This window comes from Rhinolophus sinicus, linkage group LG03, assembly GCF_036562045.2.
Source record: "Rhinolophus sinicus isolate RSC01 linkage group LG03, ASM3656204v1, whole genome shotgun sequence".
In the NCBI taxonomy this organism is placed as follows: Eukaryota; Metazoa; Chordata; class Mammalia; order Chiroptera; family Rhinolophidae; genus Rhinolophus; species Rhinolophus sinicus.
In genome coordinates, this window is record NC_133753.1 from 152,102,498 (window position 1) to 152,126,295 (window position 23,798).

The window sequence follows — 23,798 nt, forward strand, 5'->3', positions numbered from 1 at the left end:
AATGTTATAGTTCATTCAACAATATGTTTAATTTATGTAATTTCTGCTGTATTAGTTTCTTGGCATTTTCTGTTCATTGGTTGCTAAGGCTTTATTTTTTGAAAAATAATTTAGAATACACATAAAATAATATAAAAGGAAATAAAAATCTGTAGTCCCATTACTTCAGATATAGCAACTGTTAACATTTTGTATATGTACTTAATACATATTATAAAACATATATCTGCATGCATTTTATTTTTGTTTTATGCTGCTTCTAACTGCTTTTCTCCCATTAATATACTATTTTAAGCATTTCTCCATGGCATTACTGTTTTAAAACATAACTGTTAATAAATAGCACACTAATTCTGTGTATTAATAAATATCATTATTGATTTCCTTAGCATATTATACTTAAGTTTTTTACATTTATAAATGGCCCAACAGTGAACACATTTATACATGCATCTTTGTGCACATGTAATTATTTCCTTGCACAGATAAATTTATAGAAGTGGAATTAGTAGTAGGCCAAAAGTTATAAAGTTGTTGTGGAAAGTTTGAGGCTAAGTTTTAATAAATGTGTGCTAGGTCTTTGTAGAATGAAATGCGCTCTGCAAATAACTAGGTAACCTGAAAGTAGAAGGACAGGTCCTATTACTGAACTCCAGAGGACTTACTAGGTACTTTTCTAGAACTTACTTGATATTACTTAAAATATAGGTCCATTGATGGGATTCTAGAAGTCTATTTTTGTGCATTGTTTTGTTGTGATGGTGCTTATGACAGTCATATTTGTTTTGCACATGGGTATTTGAGTATATTTTTAGCGAGTGTTGAGTAAGTCTATGTAAATGCATGTGCATTTCAAAAGACAAGTACTTTGGGGAATTATTTGTGCCTCTTATTTCCTGTCTTAATTAGCATGAGTTTTGACTATTTGAAAAATTTTGAAATGTTTTTAAGGATAATATAAATAATACAATAACTATATATAAGTAAGAGTTTTTGATTTTATTGATGAATAGTGAGTACAAAAAGTGCTATTTGCAGAACGTTTAGAAAGATTTTCTTTGACACTAAATGAAGTAGATCCACAGGTAGAAAAAATAACCTAAAACGTTTGGTTTTAATCTGTATTTCTATTTTAGATTGATTCTTTAAAAGATGCCTTAGCAAGCACGTCTGAAGGTAAGAAATTCAGCTGATCTATCAGTAAGTGTTTGAGACACTTAGAATTAGGTGTGTGTGTGTGTTTGTGTGTGTGTTTGTGTTTCTTAGAGTAAGTGAAGGCTTAGACACCTCTAAAGTCTAGATCTGTGTTCCAATGCCACCACTGCCACTGATTTTGCTGTGTGAATAAACTATTATACCTCTCTTTTCCTCATTTCCTTATCTGTAAAATAGGACCAGTAACATCTACCTTGTTTATTTCCCAAGATTATTAGGAGAGAATATAAGTGAAAATACAAAAACACTTTGCAGAGCTCAAGGTAACAAAATTGAATATTGACCAAGTTATTTCATACTTTAGAAAAAAACACTGACATTATTTCTAAGTCTGATGTAAGAGAGAAAGGAAGTGTGTAATGATGGAAATATACAGAGGGTGCCAAAAAAATGTATACACACTTTAAGAAAGGCAAAAACTATTAAAATTGTAATACTCAATATATACTGATAGCAAAAGATGAATACAAGTGTAATTTGACTTTTGCAATTACAAGAGGTGCTCAAAATGGTTACCATCAGCGTTCAGACACTTCTGGTTATAGAGAACTACTGCTTGAGCAACGTTGACCAAAGTGTCCACTTTTATGCATTTTTTTGGCACCCTGGTATGTAAACTAGCATAGTAATTACATTTCTGTGTATTTTAATAGGCAATCCTTTGAATACATAGTCGATTGTAGTTTTGCTGTTTTTTTTCAGGTCATGATAAAACATCTGTTTCCACTCGTACTCGAAGTAGTCATCTTAAGCGGCCAAAGATTGGAAAGCGGTTTCAGGATTCTGAATTTAGTAGTTCTCAAGCGGAAGATGAAAAGACTCCCCAGACTTCACCTACAACTTTAGTAAACAAGTAAAGTATTGTTTATTTTACTCTCATTATTTTGTTTATTCTTACTTTCATATTAGTGTTTAAGGTGGAGGCTATTTGTGTACCAAATGGCTTTGGTATGGAAGGTTTGTATTTCAATTCTCCTACAAAATTATTGATTACACGTACCAGTGATAAGTGCCACTTTGACAGTGTTGTAGGGAGAAGTTGCTGGTGTTAGAATGGAATAAACTCATAATTTAATCTCTCAAGTGTGAAAATCCAGAACATTCAACTGATTATATTATCCCAGATGAGGCATTATCACCAACTTTGAATCTGACAGTAGATGTAATTTTAGTAATGCTGAGATATAGTTCATTTAAAAACCCCTTAATTTTACTTTATAACTGATTCATTTTATTGAATTATTGGATATAACATAAATTAGTGATAACCATAAATGATTCAGTCAATCCACCAGGGTCTTAATCATCAGAACACTTGGGTCAAAAGTTTATCCTCTTTTTCTTTGAATCTTAAAGCAAGATTTTAAATTTTATGGTAAAATTTACTTTTGCTCTTGTAGTCCTACCAACTGTTCCTGAGTCAACCATTCATAGTTTTGCTCTTTTAGCTGTAAAATTATTTTCCTCAGGTAAAGAATTCTGTAGCTTTTGCTAATTTCATTATGTAAATAATTTTGCATTGGGGTAATTAAGTATGTAAAGTTTTATTTTGGTGAAAAATTCATCATGTTAAAGGCAAATATAAGTAAATATTTAAATCTAGTAATTTGTGAAAAGAATAATCAGAGTTCAGATAATTATGGTTTTCTTACTGAGGAACATTTGATGTAATATGCTTTTTAGGGGGGAATATAACAATGTATTTTAAATTGAACATCCCAGAATTAGGTGGAATTTCATTTGCTTTTCAGAAACAGAATAGTAACAGTAAGACTAAACGCCTGAATGCTTACTCAGACACTACGCAGAACAAAACTGCATCTTTGCGTAGTGGTTTCTAATACACTATCTGTCTGTGACACAGGTTAAGAGTACTGCAAGATAGATTGTGATGGTACAATGACAGAAGTGCAGGATGCTGCAGGTGCAGAGCAGTGTGTGACTGGTTCTAACTGAGGTGATGGAGAGATTTGTCATTTGGGCAAGGGCTTCAAAGATAAGTAGAAACTTAACAAGCAGAGTTGGGACAGAAGACTTTCTAGTTCGGTAGTCCATAAACTAGGGTTGGTCCATAGGCCAAATATGGCCCACACCTGTTGATGTAAATAAAATTTTATTGTGACACATCCATGCTTATTAGTTTACGTTTACTATGGTTGCTTTTGTGTACAATGGCAGAGTTGAGTAGTTGGTCCGAGATCACATGGCCCACAAAACCTAAAGGAGAAGTTTGCTGACCCCTGATCTATACCTGGGCTGTCCAAAGAATTTTCTGCGATGAAAGGAATGTTCTGTGTCTGCCCCGCCCAATATGGCAGCCACTACCAAGGGCTGGTGAACTGAATTTTTAATTTTATTTAATTTTAATTAATGTAAATAGTGACATGTGTCTTGTGGTTACCGTATTGTACCGTGCAGATCTAGACTACAGGAATAACATGAACAAAGGCACAATGCTACTAGGAGGAATGTTGATAAGCATAACTGATATGTAAGCTAAATGGTAGCATCTAGTAGGAGATAAAAATGTAAGGGTCTGGTCACGTTAGGCTTTGAAAGGAGGTACACTTTATAAGCCGTAGCAAACCATCATAATTCTCTGAGCTGGGCTGTCACACTTACAGATATGTACTCGTATATTAGAAACATAACTGAAAACCTTACTGAAAAATGTATGTACTGCAAGTCTGAAGATGAGTTGGGAAGAAGTTACAGTGGTATTTCCCCAGAGGGAATTGGGGCCTGAAAATGGGAATAGAAGGTTAGGGATATGTTTGAAAGGCATTTCAGGTAGAACTAAATCATATTATTTATGGTCCAAACTGATGTTTTTGAGAATGAAAGGGGTATTATTAATATGCCAGAGCTGGGATAAAACTGGACTATCCCAGGTAAACTGGGATGTATGGTCATTCTAGTAGCGTGTAAGATTCAATCAAAAATGGATAGAATAAAAGAAAGGGCTAGTTTATGTGATAGAAAAGATGGTGATGTTATTGAACTGGAGAACAAGGAGGAAAGAGAACAAATTTGTAAGAAGACAAAGAGGTTGGTTTTGGACATGTAAAATTTTAAGTCATTGACTGAACAACACTTAATTCTTAATTCTCTGAAGTGTTACTTTATTAATAGGTTCCTGAAATTTTATATTCATCCTTGAAAGAATGGTCTTCTTTGGTGTTTTGTAGATTGGAGTCTACTGCACACACATCAGAGAGCTCAGAAGAATTCCTGGAAGAAGAACATGAACAGAGTGTGCTTGAATTTGAGAACGGAAGTAGTGATAAAGATGCTCGTTCAGCATTAGAAACTCAGCCTTACCAGGAGAAGCAAGATGGTGAGAAGGTATGAGATCACTTACTAAATATAATGAATGGATATAAACTAAATTTTAACTTTCTTAATCATATATTGTTAAATATACCAATATACTCTAGAGTCTTAGTAGAAATTGTGTTTAAATATTAAAAAGCATATACCTGTATTTCTCGACGTTAGGCACTGGAGTTGGGAAGGGATAAAGTTACACATATCATTTCATATTTCAAACTGATTTTTTAAAAGTTTGACTCACAGCAAAGATAAAGAGGATCTAGTAGGAGTAAGGTACCTCAGTACATTTAAAACAAATTAATTTTTGGAATTAAACATACTTAAGTGATACAAATGATGTCTACATTATAGAACCAGTTAGAATGCCTTAAGGTCTAACAGGCCCGCAATTGTACCCCTAGTTTGGTTAGAAGGATAGGAATGAGTTAGCCAGAAAAAAATATATGTATTTATATAATTGACAATAGTTGATTTACAAGTTCCTGGAAAAATAACCAAATTCATTTTTTAACACTAAAAAGCAAATAGGAAAATCCTTTGTGACTAAGTAAACTCTTATCTGGCTTGATTTCTGTAGCTCCTCAAGTATTTATCCTTATTTTCTTTTTTCTTTGTTCTTTTTCCTGTGCTTGTCTTTAATATCTGTAATCTTTTTCTCTCTACAGATTCCTTGTTTCTTATTTCATGTGCTTAAGTTTCTTTAAAAACTCTTCACCTGTTTGCCAAGTCCAAACAACAGCTGAACAGTGAAACTATATTACCAATTTTATTTTCTTAACTTAAACCAATTTAGCTTCCTTTACTTATTGAAACTATGTTTTTGAATAGCAGTTGTTTTTATTGTAGAAAATTGGGAAAATAAAAGCACATATTTAAAAAAGTGATTTATGTGCACCTAGATGTTTAGGGGGGTATATATTTTTGTGTTTTTGTCTTTTGAAAATTTAATGTCATGCTTAATACATAACTTCATGTAACTGGTTCCATTTGTCCACATTACATCAACACATGTCATTTAATTCCAGTGGGTTTCCTTACCTAGATTGAGGACTTTCTCTTCCTCAAGATTTTCTAGTCCCCTGGTTTTCTAACATTACTGTATTTTGGTTTCTTGGTTTTCCTATCTCTGAAGTTTTGTTTTGGTTTTATTTATTTTTTGACTTTTCTGCTCTGCTTTTTCCCCTTTATTTGTGACATTCTAAAAGACTCAGTTCTTCCCTTTCTGCTCTTTGATTCATGCTCTCTCTTTTGAAAACACATCCAATCTCATGGCTTAACAGTCATCTCTATGGGGATGACCAGTAACTCTGGACTTTCAATATTTATCCAAATTGTAGTCCCATGGTGTTACTTGCCTTCTAAATATTTCTGTTTATACAGATGTTTTTTATCTTCTTAAAGTCAACATAATCTCTATTCTTTCTTATCACTTCTGTATTGAGCCTTTTTTCTTCTTTCATTCTGTTCCCAAAACTAAAACTTGCAGGACTGAGTTTTTCTCTTCTGTTGTTTTTCACTTTTAGTTACTAAAATTCTATTTTTTAAAGCTTTTGTACATCTTTCTCGTTTTTTTCCTTTTAACATTTATTGTACCCTAGTTGGTCCTTTTATGAGTTTTATTGTAATTACCTTCTGTGTCCAATTTATTCTGTATACTGTCTGGCCAGATTAATTTTTCTAAGTCCCTGATTTCAATATCCCTATAGAAAACTTCTGTTATATGATTTCAGAGATTCTTTATAATTCAGCTAAATCTATTTCTGAGCACTTGAGTTCATCAGTTTTCTAATTTGTAAAATGGTAAAAAATGCCCTTTAATTCTTAGAATGTCACTAGTGTTAAGTAGAAATATTAGACATTAAATAGAAGTGTTGTAAATTGATAAACACTACAAAGAAGAGTTTCAGAAATTGGAAGGTTTGTGTTATCAGATTGTTTTTCCATATTTTAATGTGATGTAAGAAGCAGGATTCTTCAAAAATGACCCTGGCTTGACTGGACAATGAGCTAACTCAGATTGGGTGCTCTCTTCTCTAGCAAGGAGCTGTACGCAAACTCAGCTTCCCACAAGACTGCTAGTGTTTCCTCCCCCTGGCAGGGCAAACTGTAACTTCCCACAGGTTCCAAAGATTCCAGATGCTGAACAGATGCTGTTCTGTAAAGAAGTGGCACCAAATCTAGACTCTCTCGGGTACCTTTGTACTGAAAAGATTCCTCCCATGATTGCCCTATAAGAAGAAAGACCAGGAAGGGGCAGAGTCTCATTATTGACTCTCAGATCTACACTGTCCACAGTGCATTCTGGTCCTGTCCTCTCTCTCCATGAGTACAGGGGGAATTTGGAGTACTTAGGAATTCTCTTCTTTTACTGACCCTGCCTCGTAAGTTTGTGCTTTCCCCCAGTAAGGCTGTTCCTTAAGCCAAGCCCTATAATGTGGTAGAATTTACCGAGTCCTGGTGTATGAAAGGGAGGGCCTGAGAATGGAACCACCTTGCATGACAAATAAGTTAGTCTGTAATTGTGTCCTATTTTTTTCCCCAACGGTGCAGGAATCTGAATTAGAGCCTATGAATGGTGAGATAATGGATGATAATCTTAAGACCCCACTTATAACTGAAGAGGAAGACTCCTCTAATGAAGTTTTAGATGAAGAATTAAAATTGCAGTCTTTTAATTCCAGTGAAGACTCTACGACTCTTGTTCCACTGGTGGTAGAATCTTCAAAACCACCTGAGGCTGTTGCACAGGATAAGGTAACAGGGAAATAACTCAATTTTTTATAGTTAAAATGTTCCAATGATGGTGACATGGCAGGGGCAGTGTAGTGTATATATTTTTCTCCACCTTACCATGTACACAGCCCTTTAGGAAAATTAGATTTTATACTAGATTTAGTATTTTAAGAAAATGCAATCAGTAATATTCTAGGAATTCAAATTTTTGTAACCTTATTCATTCTTTTCTGATTTATGGTAACAAAATGAGTTTTGTAGATTTAGAGAAATGCTTAGAAAAATGGATAAAAGATTATTTACCAAATGTTTGAATACCTATTTCTTACACAGTTTATTTTAATCATGAGACAGATTAGTGGGGAAAACTTGATGGAGTATTTGGAAAGAAATTTAATTTTTTCTTTTGAATATTCAAATATAAGGCTAAAAATCTATTGGATAGCATTATTTTATTAGTATCTCACATAAATACATGAATAAAATTTCTATTGTCCTCACTTACATCTAATGAAAACTTCAGTCAAACTTAGTGGGGTGGCACAGTGTCAAGTCCCAAGGGACTCTTGGTTCTGGCTCCAGTAACACCAAGAAAGTAAAAACTTTGAATTGATTCATGGTTTTGAAGAATCTTGATATGAAGTTTAAAATATCTTAAGTACTTTTTTGAGGTGAAAGTATTACTTTTATTATATCTTTAAAACAAGAACTTAATGTATGCAGATTATTACATAAGACAGTTTTGAAGAAATTGGGTTGTATTGAGAATATGTACACGTTTAACCAAAGTAATGAATACTGAATTCAGTACTATTGCATATTAGTGTCTGAGAATAATTTACATAAGAACTACATTGCAAAAGTTTGTTCACCAGGTTTTTTACTTTTAGACGTCACATATAACTGACTCAGAAATGTTGCTAGACGAAGGCCCATCTGATGAAAAGGGGCACACCGAGGAGAAACTGCCACTAGTTTCAAGAAAGAAGGCACATTTTGGGAATTCAGACAATGTTGCTACTATCCCAAATGAAGAACGATCTGACAGTGGTTTTCCAAACTCTGTGATAGCTGAATTTTCTGAAGAATCAATCTCTGAAAATTTATCACCCAACACTACTTCCTCATTGGAAGACCAGGGTGAGGAGGGGGTACCTGAACCCCAGGAAACATCTGCAGCTCTTCCTCAGAGTTCTTTGATAGAGGTTGAACTTGAAGATGTGCCATTTTCACAGAATGCGGGACAGAAGAACCAGTCAGAGGAGCAGTCGGAAGCATCTTCTGAGCAACTGGATCAGTTTACACAATCAACAGAAAAAACTGTGGATAGCAGCTCAGAGGAAATAGAAGTGGAAGTGCCTGTTGTAGACAGGCGGAATTTAAGAAGAAAGGCCAAGGGGCATAAAGGACCTGCTAAGAAAAAAGCCAAGCTGACCTGAATGAAGAAGTGCAGATGATAAATCCTCTTCTTTGTAACATAATTGTTGTTTTTTAAAAATGGTAATAAATAGCATGGGGCACAGGACAAAAATTCCAAAATTTCAATTTGAGCTTATTTATGATGCAGTTTTTCCTCCCCCTTAGGACCTCTAGGATTCACCATTGTTTTTAATTTTTCAGGCTATTTTGTGTAAATAACAGTTTTTTATTTTTGTTAACCATGTTTCGATTTTGGGAAACCAGATCATACTATATTTTCTTCGGCAGTTGGGGACATCTGACCATTAATATTTCAGGAAAAAATATAAACTAAAAAACATAGTAGTAGGCTTTCCATTACTTGTGAGGTTCATGGAACTCTTTTATACTGAGGGTTTTAATAGTAAACTTGGTGAGGGTTCTAGAAGTTTTAACTCAAATATCAAAACTAATCACCATTTTTAAACAATGTAAGCATGCCTAAATAAAAATATCATTAAATTAGAATGAATATAACTTCCACTAAATGAGAGCACAAATAACAGAAATTTGTAGTCAAAGGTTTATGAGGGTGGTATCTTGGCCTCTTAACTGATAGTTGTATAATTTCTTCCTTTGACTTCAATGTCTGTGGAAAGGTACAAACTGTTCCCAACTCTTTATAACATCTGATATTAACGGTACTGCTAGGGATTTAACTTTGGCATGTAGGTACTGAAATACTGATTTAAAATTTCATTTGAAGCTGAGGACTATACTTTCGTCCTCACCTAGCTAAAATGTGTACTTCAGAAGTGTGAGAACCCTTCCTAAGACTGCTCCTTAATTCTGCCACTGCCTTTATTCTAGAATCTTATATTCCCTTCAGCTTTCATCCACTTCCATAACTCGTGGAATGATTCCTGTCAAAAGATCTACCTGCTTGCCTGCCAGCTTATGTGCTTGGCACCCATTTTTGGGTAGGTATGAAACTGCACCCCACAATTTTAGACGTAAATGGCAAGAATAAAACTGCCCTAGCAGCTGTAGTTACAAGCACGTAAATCAAATTGGAGGCTTTGGTTATCCCTTTGGTCTTGCTCACTGTTTATTTTGTGAGGACAGGTTACAAGCCAACCTATATATGTTCATTGTGTTGCCATAGCGAAGGCTTTTGCCTAGGAAAACTTAAAAAAGCCTCAATTGTTAATTTTTTTGATTTATTTAGAAATGAACAAAATGGTTATTAGCATCCAAAGAGAATCTTGAAACAATCCTACTCTTCGGAAGTATTATGTATACTCAACTTTGCACCAAAGTTGGGGAATGCTTTGAGACCATTTAGGATTGTTTTAAAAATAAGCGTGGTCCTTACATGAAAAAACATATTACGACCTTTTGTTACAATTTGAAGTGATAAAAATTGATGTTAAAGGTTTTTCAGTCCACAGTCAGGTGATGTCATTAATTTTATTTTGGATGTTGGTATTTTAGAGAGATCTGAAGTAAAATCTTTAAGTAGGCAACATAGCAAACCCTCCTGTTCATGTAAAATTGTGATACTTATTTTCTTTAATTATTGGTCAGAGGTAAGCCAGATTATCACGCTAAATGAAAATTAAAGCAGTTTGGCCATTTGTTTTTTTAAAAAATGCTCAAAAAGTGAAAGAAAAAGTATGAGTAATAGTAATATGTATCCAACGTTTATGCTGTTTTATACATTTTGTGAGAAACTTTTGTTAATTCCACAAATAGGGAAATGTTAAGGTTTAGTAGATTCTTAACCATTTTTAATTTCTTAATAGATAAAAATCTAACACTTAGATATTTTACTTTTTTACTTGGATTGTTCATTGTTCTCTTTAAAATACTTTTCTTTAAAAAGGTGTAGTTTAATAAGATTCAGCTCACTGACAACTCTTAATGTGTGAATATAGTTGCTGAGTTTACAAAATAGAAATGTTTTATTCATATATGATCACTGGGGACTAACAGTATATAAACTTATACTTGTTAAACTTGTTTAGTTTATTCTTAAACAAGGATTGCATTTTAAACAATTTCAAAACTTTTTGTTTAGTACATAAGAAAACTTTCATTACTTACTAACTTTAACAGAAAATGTTATTTTGTCATTGATAGGTGGTAGAGAAAGTTAGGTCACATGGTAAAACCTAACTTTCACATTCAGTAACATGTTCATTTTCAGTAAATGAGTATAGAATTTATAACAAAGTTTATCCTCAATAAGGAATCTAAATAAAACATGTAGTTTTTGCAAGGCATTATTCGAAAAACTTTTCAGAATCAAAGAACAAAATCTGATTTCAACCAGCTAGTTGAGTGTCTAGTCACATTCTATAGTCCTTTGTGAACTGTTTTTCTGTTTAGAAGTCTTATTTGTGGAGAAGGGAGTTTACTTCAGTTTGTGTAAATACGTATATATTTCCTTGTGTAATATAAAGCAGATAGTGATTAGCAAAATTTTAGTTCTCCTTTCAAGTTTATTCAATTGCTAGACATCACAGAATAAGTATATTTAAGAATTTATTGTAAAGCTCCTCTACAACTTTTAAAGCTAAGAGGGTCTATTATGATTTTTTTATAAAATCAAATAGCATGACAGAATATGGCATCTGCTTAAAATGTGTCTGTATTCATGGTGTTTCCATTAAGTACAGAGAATTATCACGGCAAGGATAACAATTACTAGTGATTAATGGTTCAGTTTTAGCTCACCACCAGGACACTACCTAAAGTGGTTTCAGTGACTTGAGAAAAATATCTTGAAGGTTTATGATTGAATCAAATGGAGTCTTTACCTAGTATCTAATATCTGCTCTTATGTTCTGCTTTACCCTTAGGGATTACCTTCTAAAATTTGGTCACACCAGCAAACTAAAACATCTTACTGTAAATAATTTATACTAACATTAGTCATCTGTGTAACAGTATTTTAGAAGTACATTTCTGCCTTGTATGTCCACTAACAGCAATATGGTGTTTAAGGTGTTACTCAGTATTTCATGGGTGTGATTAGTTATGCTTCTGTTTGCATACTTAACATCAAGCTTCCTTTGTACAAGATGATTTACTTATTTGGGGTTCTAAAAAATAAGCAAACTTCCGTTCTATAGTATCAGGTGCTTACGTTTAGTTGCTTTTGTTGTTTTCACCTTTCAAAATTTAAGTCATTCACACATTCCCCATTTCTATTAGTGGCAAAATCATTTGTTAAAATCATTGTAAGAAAGGTTCATTCAGCTCTGTCATCCTGAAGTAATTGTATTATACTGGATAGTCATGCCCAAGGAACTAGCCTCTATTTTCCTAAGTGTCTGTGTTCTAAAACTTCTGTTTATAGAACTTAGAAAAGATACTACGTTATTCAGAATAGTAAGTCTTACCGAAGTACTCGTTTGTTTTCTTGGTAGTTGGGGTTATTTTTTTTTTTTAAGTTTAAAAGTAATTAAACCTATATTTTGTGATTGTTTCCTGGTCTGTGTTTTGAAATTCTTTCCCTTTTCTCTAATTTCATTGATGAAGATGTGTTTAGATATTGAATTTGTTCAGACATTAAAATGATTTTGTTAAAAGGGAGTTTGGTTATACCTTCAAGACAGACTTTAAAAAATAAACAGAATTCAAAACGATGTGATTATAGATTAATATGAACACCCTAAAGCTCAAAGCCACAAACATGTAATATCACAAAAGTGCTTTGACCTAGTTACAATCCTCATATTTTTTTTATTATGTAAATAACTACAAATATCTTTCTCTTTAAGGGCGTCAGTGCAGTCTTTCTTTTTAAAACTATTCTACTTGGAATTATTTAAAACAAATTTTTACCGTTCTAAAAATAATAATATACTACCCTAAGTTCAGAATATAGAAAATGCTAAAAGTATAAACATTTTGGTGCAGTTTTTAATGTTTTGAGTAGAAAACAGTTCTAAGTAGGTATTACTATATGAGAGAAAAAATGTTCAAAATACTAACTCACTGACTTACTGTCTGAAGTAGTTAAGGATTAGAGGTGAAAAGATTTATCTAAATAAGTTCTTCTGAATTCAATTTAGTATAGTGTGCCTTTCCTTGTGTATTTTTTTAATTGGGGAACAGTGTGTTTCTCCAGGGCCCATCAGCTCCAAGTCGTTGTCCTTCAATCTAACTGTGGAGGGCGTAGCTCACTGGCCCAGGTGGGGATCAAACGGGCAACCCTGTTAAGAGCTGGCGCTCTAACCAACTAAGCTATCTGGCCACCCCTTATATACTTTTAATGTGAATACTTTATAAACTTAACAAATGTTACCATGTTGTTAATGCTACATTTCTTAGGATTAATGGTGAATAATGAGGTGGAAGAGACTTCAGGTAAAAGTTTGAGACATGACCAAGTTTCATAGTCTAGGCCTCACATTTAAGTGTGTATATACAACCCTTAATGATAAAAGGTGTTTTTAACTATACTGGCTTTTCCATTAATGACAGCTCTGCATTGCTGAGTACCCACTTATTAATTCAGATACTGATGAAGTAGGATATTTTTATAACTGTTTAATCATTCGATTTCATGAACATCTAAATGCTAAACAGACCCCCAAATAAAGACCAATTTGTAAAACTGGGCCATTTTAATGTTCTTTACAATAGAATAAATAGTTCTCTTGACTGCAGACATTTAGGCTGTTTGGTACTCAGAAACATCACAGTAAAGGCAGTTTTCTTGATTGATGTATAATCTTCAATAATTATAAGGAGTTACTTGTATGAACTGGTGTCAAACCAGTAAGACTGCATTTATGCATCCATCATTTTCAGGATTGTTGGTAACCTGGGCATATTTTCCTAAGGGAAGATGGCAAAAGGAGGGATGTTAGCTAATAAAAATTGATTTGAAAGAATATAATCTTTGCCCCAAATATTTCTAATTTACTACTTTTAAGAGTTATGTTCTTCTCTTTCAAAGAACAGTAAAGTTTAGAAATATCGGCACTAAATGCAGAAAAATAAGAAAATAAGGAAAAAAGAATTTATAATTACTGCATGACACATTTCAGTTTTTAATTATTACTGAAATAGCGTGGCTATGTATTCAATATATGCCTCCCTTCACCTGCTCACGGTTAATTGTATTTTCTTCCAATATTTTTTAGTTACATTGTTGCATCTGCTTCCCTCATAATTAATGACTTTTTAAATGAACAGTATCAAACTAAATCTAGCACTGTAGTATATCTTATATAACTGAAACCAATAAGCTAAATTAAAAAGAATTATATTCAATAACTACTTTTTCTGCAAAAAGTAATCTTCCTAAAGATTTAAATCTGGTTAACATCAAGTTTTAACTTACCTAGCTCTTCAGCATTAAAATTTGCTGTGTATTTTATGTCAACTTGAAACTTCATAGTTTTAGGATAACAGTAGCAGTCCCATATTAAAAAGTTTACTTACCCCAAATAACTTTGCCTCCTTGTGTCACAAGGCCCAACTCGCTCACATTCACCTCAATGACTGTACCTTTGGTAATAACACCCAAAGTTGTATAAAGTGGGGATGAGGGATTCTTTTTTACACCAAGGATTGGCAGGCAAAAGGTAGCTTTCAGTTCAGGATGTGTTACATGTGCCTTCTTGAAACGTAAGCCCTAGTAAGTCAAACACAAGAATGTTTGAGTCCAAATATTAACAGTGATGAGTAATGATCTTTTTTGCTTATCTTTTCCAATAGTCTCCCCCCAAAAAAGAAAAAAAGCATGGATTAAATGTCAAATCTTAAGGCATCAAATAAAAATACTTACAATTCTACAGACTAAAATCCCGATAGTTACAGGATAAATACAACTCCCCCCCCCCCCCCCCGTTTTAAAAAAATAAGACAAGGACTGGCATGTTAAATGACTTGTTACCAGGTTACATAGTGTGTGGATAGAATCAAACTTAAGCATCCCGATTCCGAGTCTTTATATACCTCATCTAATTTAGATGGCGAAAAAGCAGGTGGGTTGCCAACTTTCTCAAGAGGCCACAGTCACCTAGATACGGTCTTTAGGAGTGTAGCACTTTAAAAACCACAACACTTTGCATCTCTAAAATTTGATTTTTACCTATCTAGAGGTAGGGGGCAAATGATACTAAATCAAGTTCTTAGTAAAGGACTCATTAAAATCAAGTTGGTTAAGAAACTTACACCATTCAGAATGTCATCTGATTAATTCACAATATGAAATATATCTGTGAAGCTACAGAAAACAGAACAGCCTGACTGGTATATTCTTTCCCTGTAGAACTGTTAAGGCTACCAAAAATGTATTTAGAAGACAACGAATATGAAATCAAAACAAGGGGAATTCAGGGATGGGTGAACGTTTTCTGTAAATGACCAGACACTGATCATTTTAGGCTTTGCAGGTTATATGGTCCCTGTTTCAACTACTCAAACTCTGCAGAAAAAAATATCCATAGACAATATGTAAATGAACTGGCATGGCTGTGTTCCAGTAGAACCTTATTTATAGAATCAGGCTGACAGCATTTTAATCCATTAAAAATTATTCAGGTTGAGAGCTAGAGTTAACACTGTTAACTTTCCTCTCTGGTTCTGTGTTTCTGTAAGCAGGCTGGATATCCAGTTGGGAGAGTAATCAGTCTGTTTAAAGGAGTTTGCAAAAATGTAACTTCATTTATACTGGGGGCAACTTGGTTTTGACCACTGTTAACAGAAAGTCCCGTCCTACTTTTATATTTTCAATGGTTGCATACTGTTTTCAAAAGCATTAAGAGACTTCCCTTACTAAACCAAAACTGACTTGAAAAAAGTCCTACTCAAGTTTTCTAACTATTCTCAGACAAGTGTCAAACATATAGATCACTTATTGAATGAGCAAAATGATTTCATGTGGAAAATCACTCTAATATGTCATGTTTAAAAGTCAAGATTCACGGATAATGTAACAAAAATTCTGTTTTCCTTTCAATTTTCTTATGAAGCTGAAGACAAGATTCTTGATGGTAGTGGGAAAGTACAAAGCAATCTTTATCAGTATCTTAAAAATAGCCCAAAAAAGTCTTTCAACCTGTTTTTCGTATTTTAGGAATTTCAGGAAATTGTAATAATACTTTATCCAATTTAATACAGGAACTACTATTTAAGCCTCTGCATTCTTACAAGGGACTTACCATTGGCCTAATGAATCTTTCATATTTAGGTGGTTTTCGAGTAAAGCCATCTCCAACAAAGCAGACTTTAGTAACCATCCTCTTCCATGCTTTCTTCTTTCTCTTCCCTGTTCGAATAACTTTTAATACCTCTGTTTCTCCCTGGGCACGAACTTTGGGCAGAGGGACTTCCCATTTTCCCTAAAAATAGACCACAGTTAAAATTTACATTGTTAGTAAAAGACAGAATAAAAAGTCAAACATGTTTTAGTTGTACAAGGTAGTAGATTCACTTTTTTTAACCAACAAGATTTTGGCTCAATTGTCTTCTAGAGGTCGGCACTGTCTCCTCACAAGCCCCAAATAATTGGAACTTGTTAAGTTTACATATCAGATTAAATAAAATGGTTCGCTTAAATGTTATGGATGAAAAATACCACCTGTAATAAGGCAGTGACTTCTCTAAGCAGTACACATGCTTACTACTAAATAGTTAATAGTGTAAAATTGGAAGTCTTCACCTCTCAGTATATCTTCGTATTCTACCTTGAATGGATTTAGACTTATAGTTAAGTTGGTGCAAAAGTAATTGCAGTTTAAAAGGTTAAAAATTGCAAAAACCACAATTACTTTTGCACCAACCTACTAAAACAATCATCACCAGATAGTTTTGTACTTTCCTAGAATGCAAATTCTATGAAACTGTAGCAGTACAAGGCAATAGAATTCTGGATTTATTACTAAGACAAGTTCTAGAACCAACTCGACCATTTCACAGATAAGGGATCATGAAGAATCATTTACAACATCCTGGACTCTAGTCTCTTCATCTGTAAAATGAGGAGTGGTTAACTAGATAATCTCTAAAGTTTCTTTTGGTGCTAAAGTTCTACCATTCTAATTTTGGATAATCACACACCAAAAAACAAGCAGTAAGATTTAAAAATTAAATTTGGAGACTGGAAGTTCTTTATAGTTACCATATACTTGTCCGCTACCTGAATTTCTATCAATCCATAGGTGTTTAAAAATAGTATCTATGCCTTTTTCTGTTTTTAGCAGAATTTAACCTAATTTGATACCGAGCGCAATTCAGAAGTATTTTTTTAAAAACAATTTTTAAGTCACATCACTTAAGGTGTTTCCCATTATTCTACTTTTAACCAATTTTGGCACTGCAGGGCAGCATAAACAAGAAGCAGTTGTATCCTTCACACAGTACACAGAATTGTCAAATACAGGAAGTTAAAATACTAAATTTGAGATTTGATGCTTGCCTTTTGTTTTTAAATAACTTTTTTTAAAACTAAAGATAAGTGGCATCCTAATTTCCAAAAAACCTCTTAAATGCTAAAATGTGCTGGCTGATGAGAAAGTGAAGTTTTTATTAAATATTTTGTACAAAATGAAATCTAAGACTTCATCTAAATGGGAATAGTAGTTGGACTTCAAGTTTACAATTAATACTGAAGAAACAAACTAAACCTCAAATTTGAATTTAATTCTGAACAAAAGAAAAACACAAATTTTTGTTGCTTACCGCTTTTTCTTTACGTTTTTGTTTAATCATATTGGAAAGTACTTTAGCTCGGGACTGTCCCTCTCTGTCCAGTAGATATGCAGGTACTGCTCCTTGTGGAGTCTTTTCATCATCCTTTTGTTTGGTGTTTCTCTTTTCATGCATCTTGATACTACCAAGGAAAAGGATTCAAGATTATAATTTTTAATAACTCATTGGAAATGTTAACTTGCTACAACAAATAATCACTTACGTCTTTTTCATCTGTATTTTCTCAGCATGACGCTGTTTATGGTAGAGTTTAGCTTTGAGACCAATCATCTTTTTTGCCTTCTTTGAACGTTCATGAGCCTCTCGACCTTCCTTCTTTCTCTTTTTCTCATGGTAATCCAAACGATATCCATAGCGCTTCCGGTGTAACTCAATATGTTCGTTTTGTGGCTGTAATGATGCAAGAAATTTTAACTTGAATTTTTTCTGAGCAGCATATGAAGTATGTAAGACCTTATGTCACTCAAATGTTCTCTTGCTTAAATAACTCTTGCAGTATTACGCTTATGCACATGATATAAGTTAAAGAAATTTTGACCCTGATACTGTGAGGCTTGAGGATCTATATTTGTAATTTCAGGGAAGTTACTGTTCACTGTCCAAACTGTCCAAAAGGGGAACTGTCCAAAATCCACTGAACCAGAAAAGGGATCGTCTGATTCAGGATCTCTCCATTTTTCAAACATCAGTATTCTAGTTTTTCAATAACATCATTCATACGTTTTATTTTTAAAAATTTAAGTCAGTGTTATTGAAGTATAATTTACAATTAACTATCTTTTGGGTGTAGGTACACAGTCGTACATTTTGGCAAACTATACAGTTGTATAAACCACCAAAATCTAGAGAATATTTCCATCACCCCAGAAAGTTCCCTTGTGTCACTTTGACATCAGTCCTCTTTTTCCACCTCTAATCGGCTATCTATTGCTCTAATTTGCCTTCCCCAGAATGAAATGTAAATGGAATCTACAATATGTAGCCTTTTGGATCTAGCTTCTTTCACTTTGCAAAAAGCTTTTGCGATTCCCGCTCGTTGTATCAGTCCTTCACTCCTTTTTACTACCAACTAGTATTTCAATATATGGATATACCACTGTTGATCCATGGCTGAGTGATGGGTATTTGGGTTGTTTCCAGTTTTTAGCGAATAAACATATGCACATAACTCTTTGTGGACATATGCCAACTACTTTCCAAAGTGGCTGTACTATTTTGTATTTCACCAGCAATGTATGGGATCCCCTTTTGCTTTAAGTGCCTGTTTTATACGCCAATTTTGTTTTACTTTAAACACGCAGCCCCGTCCATTTGGATTTTAAAACTGCAAAATAATGACACAAAGCCAGCACCCGCACGGAGAATAAATAATATAAAGTAACAACAAGATACTACGTGTCAGGTGTGGGGTTTTCAACTGCTATCACAAACTTTGCAGCAACCATGAGAATGGTATGTGGAATGTTATTTTGCAGAGGAAAAAAAGATGAGAGATGTAGTAGAAAGGATCTGGTAGTCAGATCTGGGCTGTAAGCCCAGCTACGCAACTCATCAGATGCTTGGCTCCTGGCAAGGCATGACTTCAGTTTCCTCAGCAGTAAAATGAGGTGATGGTGGGATTAATGCCTACCATAGTATACAGTGATCCCTAGGTTATGGCACCTATGGCCAAGCCTCATGCGGCGAAAGCAAGAATTGAACAGATTGAAACCTGTCTCGCTCCAAAGCCTGCGCTCTGGCAAATACCCCATTCTATGTCCCCAATGTGAAGTTCTTTTCACGCCGCCGAGCCGATCTTTCGGAGTCTATCCTCATTCCCTTCAGCAGTACTTCACTTCCGTCTACCACCCCTCACATCCAGCCCCAGTGCCCTGGGACCCCCAAGCCCCACCAACTCAGACGCCCTAGGTCGCAAGTGCCCGAGGTATCCTCCTCACCATGGTTACAACCGCGCAGACGCCAGGCGCAGTCCCCTGGGCGCAGAGAAGCTCTCAACTTTCGGGTCTCAGAAACTCGAGAGCCTACTCCATGCAACTGGCGACAGGAAAGGGAAACTTTTAAAATGACCGACTCCACCGAAAGCGCGACGCATCGGTTCCGAGCTTGTTCTCTTTCAGCGAGAAGTTGAAGTTGCTGGAAGGAGGCATTTGAGTGGTGCACCGCCGGAAGTGATGCGGGGCGGCGGTCCCAGGAGGCAGAACGCTAAAGACCTGGGTCGGGTATTGCAGGTACCTGGCGTTTCGCAGAAGCTGACGGAGGTGGGGAAGGCAGGCCTATGCGGACTTTGGCGTAGGCCCGCACCTCCCGCTCCCAATAGCCTGGGAGGAAAAAGCCGACCTCCGGTATGCGACTGAGTGCCAGGTGGGTACCCAACCGTGCCGTGCGACTCCCGCGTGCCTAAGACTGCTCTGCCTTGGGCACCGCTGACCTTCAAGAATGCAACAGCCCTTCGTATATTATCAGGTGTTAAACAACTTTTAGTGAGCACTTATATATTCTCCAAGACCTAAGAAGTTCTGGGCCTTATAGTGTAACTCATTTGATAGCACCAATAGGGAAACCATTTTCGTTGAAATCCATTGACCCACAGGGGAGAAGAAAATAAGTAGAGGGCCATAAATAGGGTTTCTCGGGAATATTTTTTTCGCTTTTCCCTTCCGGAATCCCGAGAAAAGTTGTTTAGGAAATCGGGAAAATCGGCTCCTTGAACCCAGGTGGTTGGTAGTATCGTCCGTTACTTTGTGGAAACGGTTCATCGTGGAGAACAGAAAACCGTTTATATCTCGCAATTCGGGAATGGGAAGGCAAAAAAAAAAAAAAAAAAAATTCCTGAGAACGGGCGGGAATTCCCGCCTGGAAACCCTAGCCATAAATGACTATAGGTCAAAAAAAACGTTTGAGGCGTTGTGCTAGGGACTGCTGGTAAATGAGTCGTCCTTTTGGGGCGCTCACAGTAGTGGAGGTAACTTGTAAATACTGTATTTGTCAGGAGTAAGTGTAAGTTCCAAGTGTTACAAAAACAGAGAGAAGGAAATTAGGAAAGGCTTCCTAGCTGGGGCTTGAAGATAGAGGAGAAATTTACCAGGTACGGGGCTTTGGGGATTCTAGCACTGCTTTCAGGCTGTAGCACCATTGCACGCAAAGGTGTGAGGTGTCAGAGCATGGTGTTTGGGGGAATTTGGGCTAGAGCTCCCTAGTGTAGAGTAGAGAATAGGAGAGTACAAAGCTGTGACGGTAGTTGGGGACAGATTTGTCATGTTAAAAGAGGTTTTTAAGTAGGGAAGTGACTAGATGAGGTTTATTTGATATGTGTAAAGAATGGATTAAAGCAGTGTTTCCCATCTTAGTGATTTGAATACTAAGACTGGTCACATCTGAATGTCACCTGTGCAGTTATTTACTTAATATTTTCCATAAATTAATTAAGAGTTTTATGTAAATTTAACTTCATCTTAAGCAACATTTTCTACAAAATTACAGGTTTTGTCGGCTATCTTTTCTAATATTTAGTAAACTTTTTTTTGTTATCTAAAATAATCACAGGCATTCTGTTTGAGAAACATGGCATTGGAATAAGTTTTTCAAATTTTTGATCTATAGGAATCCATCACACTCTTAAAAATGATTCAGAACGCCAGAGTGTTGTTTATGTGGGTTATAACTGATATTCAAATATTAGAACTGAAAACTAAAATATTTTAGTAATTCATTATAAAATAATAAATCCATTAAATGTTAATGTAAGTAATATAGTTTTGTGAAAAATGCCTGTATTTTCCAAAACAAAAATAATTTAGTTAGAAGTGTTTTACATTGCTTTACAATTTTGTAAGTCTCTTTAATGACCTGCTTATAGAAAACAGCTGGCATCTCATGTGCTTGTGCATTTACTACTATGTTACTATATAATTTTTTATTTTTGTTTGAGGTGCATAAAGAAAATTCAGCCTCATATGTACATGTACATATGGTTGGGAAAGGGAGGATTATTTTAATAATCTTTTCAGAAAATTGTGTACCATCTTAGATGCTATACCAGGTTTTGACAAGTGGTTAAAGGTTGTAATGTGGAATCAAACCATATCAGTGAGTATTCTGTTAGAATCCATTGTTCTATTTTAGAATAGATATAACATGCATGATTTTGCAAACATCTTGAACTTTGGCATTAGAAGTAAAGAAGAGAGAATGGATTCAAGATTTATTTAGGAAATAATATCAAAAGGATTTGGTGACTTTGTGAATATGGGTAGTGAATGTTTCTGTCTTAAGATACAGAAAAAAACAAATTTAGGAGGAATGAATTTTGATGTGGCTTCTTACATAACATGCTGCACAATGGTTTAACCTTATTTGTTTACTTGTCTCCCCCAAGTCCAATCAGATGCTTTAATGCATATCTTATAACTTTGATAGTGTACTTGAAACATAGTGAATATTTAGTAAATATTTAAAATGAAAGATGCTTAGTTTCTATAGTTATAAAAGAGGACTTGCTTCTGTATTTTTTTACATGATTTTATTTTTACATATTTATGGTAGAAAAATCAGAATATATACATAAACCGAAAGGTTATACTGCCAATGAGAAATAACCAACATGTAGATGCCCACCTTTCTATACTTAATTCTATACATTTACATTAAATTATAAATCTTAATGTAAAATTTTATGTCTCATAAAAAGGGACATCTTAAGCTTGAGAACCATATTTCTCATGTTTAGTCAGAATTTTCATTTTCTGAATGTTGTCTTGTTTTTTTTTGTGTGTGTGTGTCTTGTTTTTGATAGCTAAAAATGTTCCTACTTTTAAAAAGTAATACATTTTACCATATATATTACATAGGCCTTTCTTATATGTCTTACTGAAATGTAATATTTAAACTTAGTTTTATAATTTTGTATGTTTCTTTTTCAGAGAATAACAATTTAGAGGGCCAAGATGTTGCCCAGCTTGAGGATATTTGCAGCGAATCATAAGAAAATGTCCAGGTTGCACATTAATGTAAGCTTTTCTTGTAAAATTAAATGTACTTCAACAGCTTCAATTTCTTTATATCCCAAAAGGCATAGTATATACTAGTATATTTATCTGCAGCAGTTTTTTAACAGGGAATATGGGAGAACCTGTAACTAAGGAGAAGCATGCCGTATCATTAGTTCATAAATTTATTTTGCTACTTTAAAATCACCTGTGCAGCATTTTGAAGAATATTTATATATTCCATTTTGAGATTATTAATGGCCCAAGGAATTACACAGTTTTTCTTCAGTGTTTTCCTTGGTGATGCTTTCAGACTACACACCCTATGACAGGTAGATACTGTCTTACATTGGTCATTATGCAGGGGAGATTTTGATAGCTTTGAGTCTCTACTCGAAAAAGTTTCTTAGGATAATAGTGTTTGATTGCCAGAAATTTGGTAACTAATGTAGAAATAATATAGAAGGCACAGGTATGCATTCCATGATAACATAAAAGGCAGATGTGGCAGCTCAAAAACATTACATACACTAACTGTAACAATTCCAAATATATTGTCAACCATTAAGTATGTATCTAGTGGTCTAGGAATAAATGGGTATGTAGAATATTTAGACTCTGGGGGAACATTTGGAGAAGATACCTGGGGAACTTTTAAAATGCCACTCCCTTCTTCCCTCACTGCAAATGTTTTTAAAAAGCTTTCCAGGTGATTCTAATGTGTAGCCACTGTTATAAATCCTGAAAACAACTGATGGTTTTAGAGTCCATGACCCCTACCAGCTCTTAGCAGCTGTAGAGGAGAACCAAAGAATATCCAGGGTAAGAGAGACCTTTTTAACTTTTATGACTCTCTCTGGAAACTTAAGGATCTTTGTTTCCAAAGTGTAGCTATCAGAATCATCTGGAGGGCTTGTTGAAACACAGATTGTTCAGCCCCATTCATAGAGGTTCTGATTCTTTTGTCTGGAGTGGGTCCTGAGAGTTTTTCTTTCCAACAAGTTCCCTGTGATGCTAATGCCACAGGTCTAGGAGAAAGAGCACCAAGGTCAGCTCAAAATAGCAAACCAGTACTAATTTTATTCTTTCTTTTTCCTGTAGTATAACTTGGGTTGGCATTTTTTTAAAGAATTGGAGTTAACAATGGGACTACTTTAAGGAGATTCAAAATATTTTGTTCTCTGACAAAGCATAGTTATGATGTTAAAACTACTGTAATAAGTTGTCACGTGGGGCAGCCTGCGGGGTCTCTGCTCCTGCTCCCCACATAAGAACGCAAGATGTGGCTAGGCCAAAAAGGAACACCCACAGAGCCATAGGTAGGGGAGTCACACCACTATAGTCTCACTGGAGGCTGGATTCACACGACGTGCGACCTGCTGTCTGCTTTTCTGCCTGCCA

The 23,798-nt window shown here is 34.7% G+C and overlaps 3 protein-coding genes across 13 annotated transcripts in view; 2 read left to right on the forward strand and 1 right to left on the reverse strand.

The window, feature by feature from the left end:
• Positions 1–12,172, forward strand: part of FAM169A (family with sequence similarity 169 member A) — a 53,941-nt gene extending 41,769 nt beyond the window's left edge. For all 6 annotated transcript variants that reach the window (XM_074328824.1, XM_074328826.1, XM_019728128.2 and 3 more), the window contains 5 exons: positions 1,137–1,176; positions 1,918–2,068; positions 4,404–4,560; positions 7,099–7,302; positions 8,172–12,172. In XM_074328824.1, coding sequence (XP_074184925.1) covers positions 1,137–1,176; positions 1,918–2,068; positions 4,404–4,560; positions 7,099–7,302; positions 8,172–8,720 — 1,101 coding nt within the window. In that variant the 3' untranslated portion in view covers positions 8,721–12,172. The remainder of the gene's footprint in view (positions 1–1,136; positions 1,177–1,917; positions 2,069–4,403; positions 4,561–7,098; positions 7,303–8,171) is intronic.
• Positions 12,173–13,224: 1,052 nt separating this feature from the next.
• NSA2 (NSA2 ribosome biogenesis factor) lies at positions 13,225–19,499 on the reverse strand. Its single transcript, XM_019728127.2, has 6 exons — positions 19,350–19,499; positions 17,615–17,802; positions 17,383–17,533; positions 15,864–16,043; positions 14,140–14,332; positions 13,225–13,530 (listed from the first exon to the last, which is right to left on the reverse strand). Exons 1-6 carry the CDS (start codon positions 19,350–19,352, stop codon positions 13,463–13,465), a joined length of 783 nt encoding a protein of 260 aa, XP_019583686.1. The 5' UTR covers positions 19,353–19,499; the 3' UTR covers positions 13,225–13,462.
• Positions 19,500–19,570: 71 nt separating this feature from the next.
• GFM2 (GTP dependent ribosome recycling factor mitochondrial 2) overlaps positions 19,571–23,798 on the forward strand; it is a 70,748-nt gene continuing 66,520 nt past the window's right edge. For 4 of the 6 annotated variants that reach the window (XR_012495084.1, XR_012495085.1, XR_012495086.1 and 1 more), the window contains exons 1-2: positions 19,588–19,773; positions 22,332–22,418. Coding sequence is in view for 3 of the 6 variants with exons in the window: in XM_074328823.1 (XP_074184924.1) it covers positions 22,356–22,418 (63 nt within the window). In the remaining 3 variants the exon portion in view is untranslated. Of the gene's footprint in view, positions 19,774–22,331; positions 22,419–23,798 lie in introns of all 6 variants that reach the window. The other 2 variants (XM_019728122.2, XM_074328822.1) reach the window with 2 other exon arrangements.

Excerpts from the sequence above, each read along its gene's own strand:
- NSA2 (XM_019728127.2), bottom strand. Across the intron at positions 17,534-17,614 it reads AAAATACAGATGAAAAAGAC|TATCAAGATGCATGAAAAGA; the intron begins GTAAGTGATTAT and ends TTTCCTTGGTAG. Across the intron at positions 16,044-17,382 it reads AAAAACGTAAAGAAAAAGCG|GGAAAATGGGAAGTCCCTCT; the intron begins GTAAGCAACAAA and ends GTCTATTTTTAG.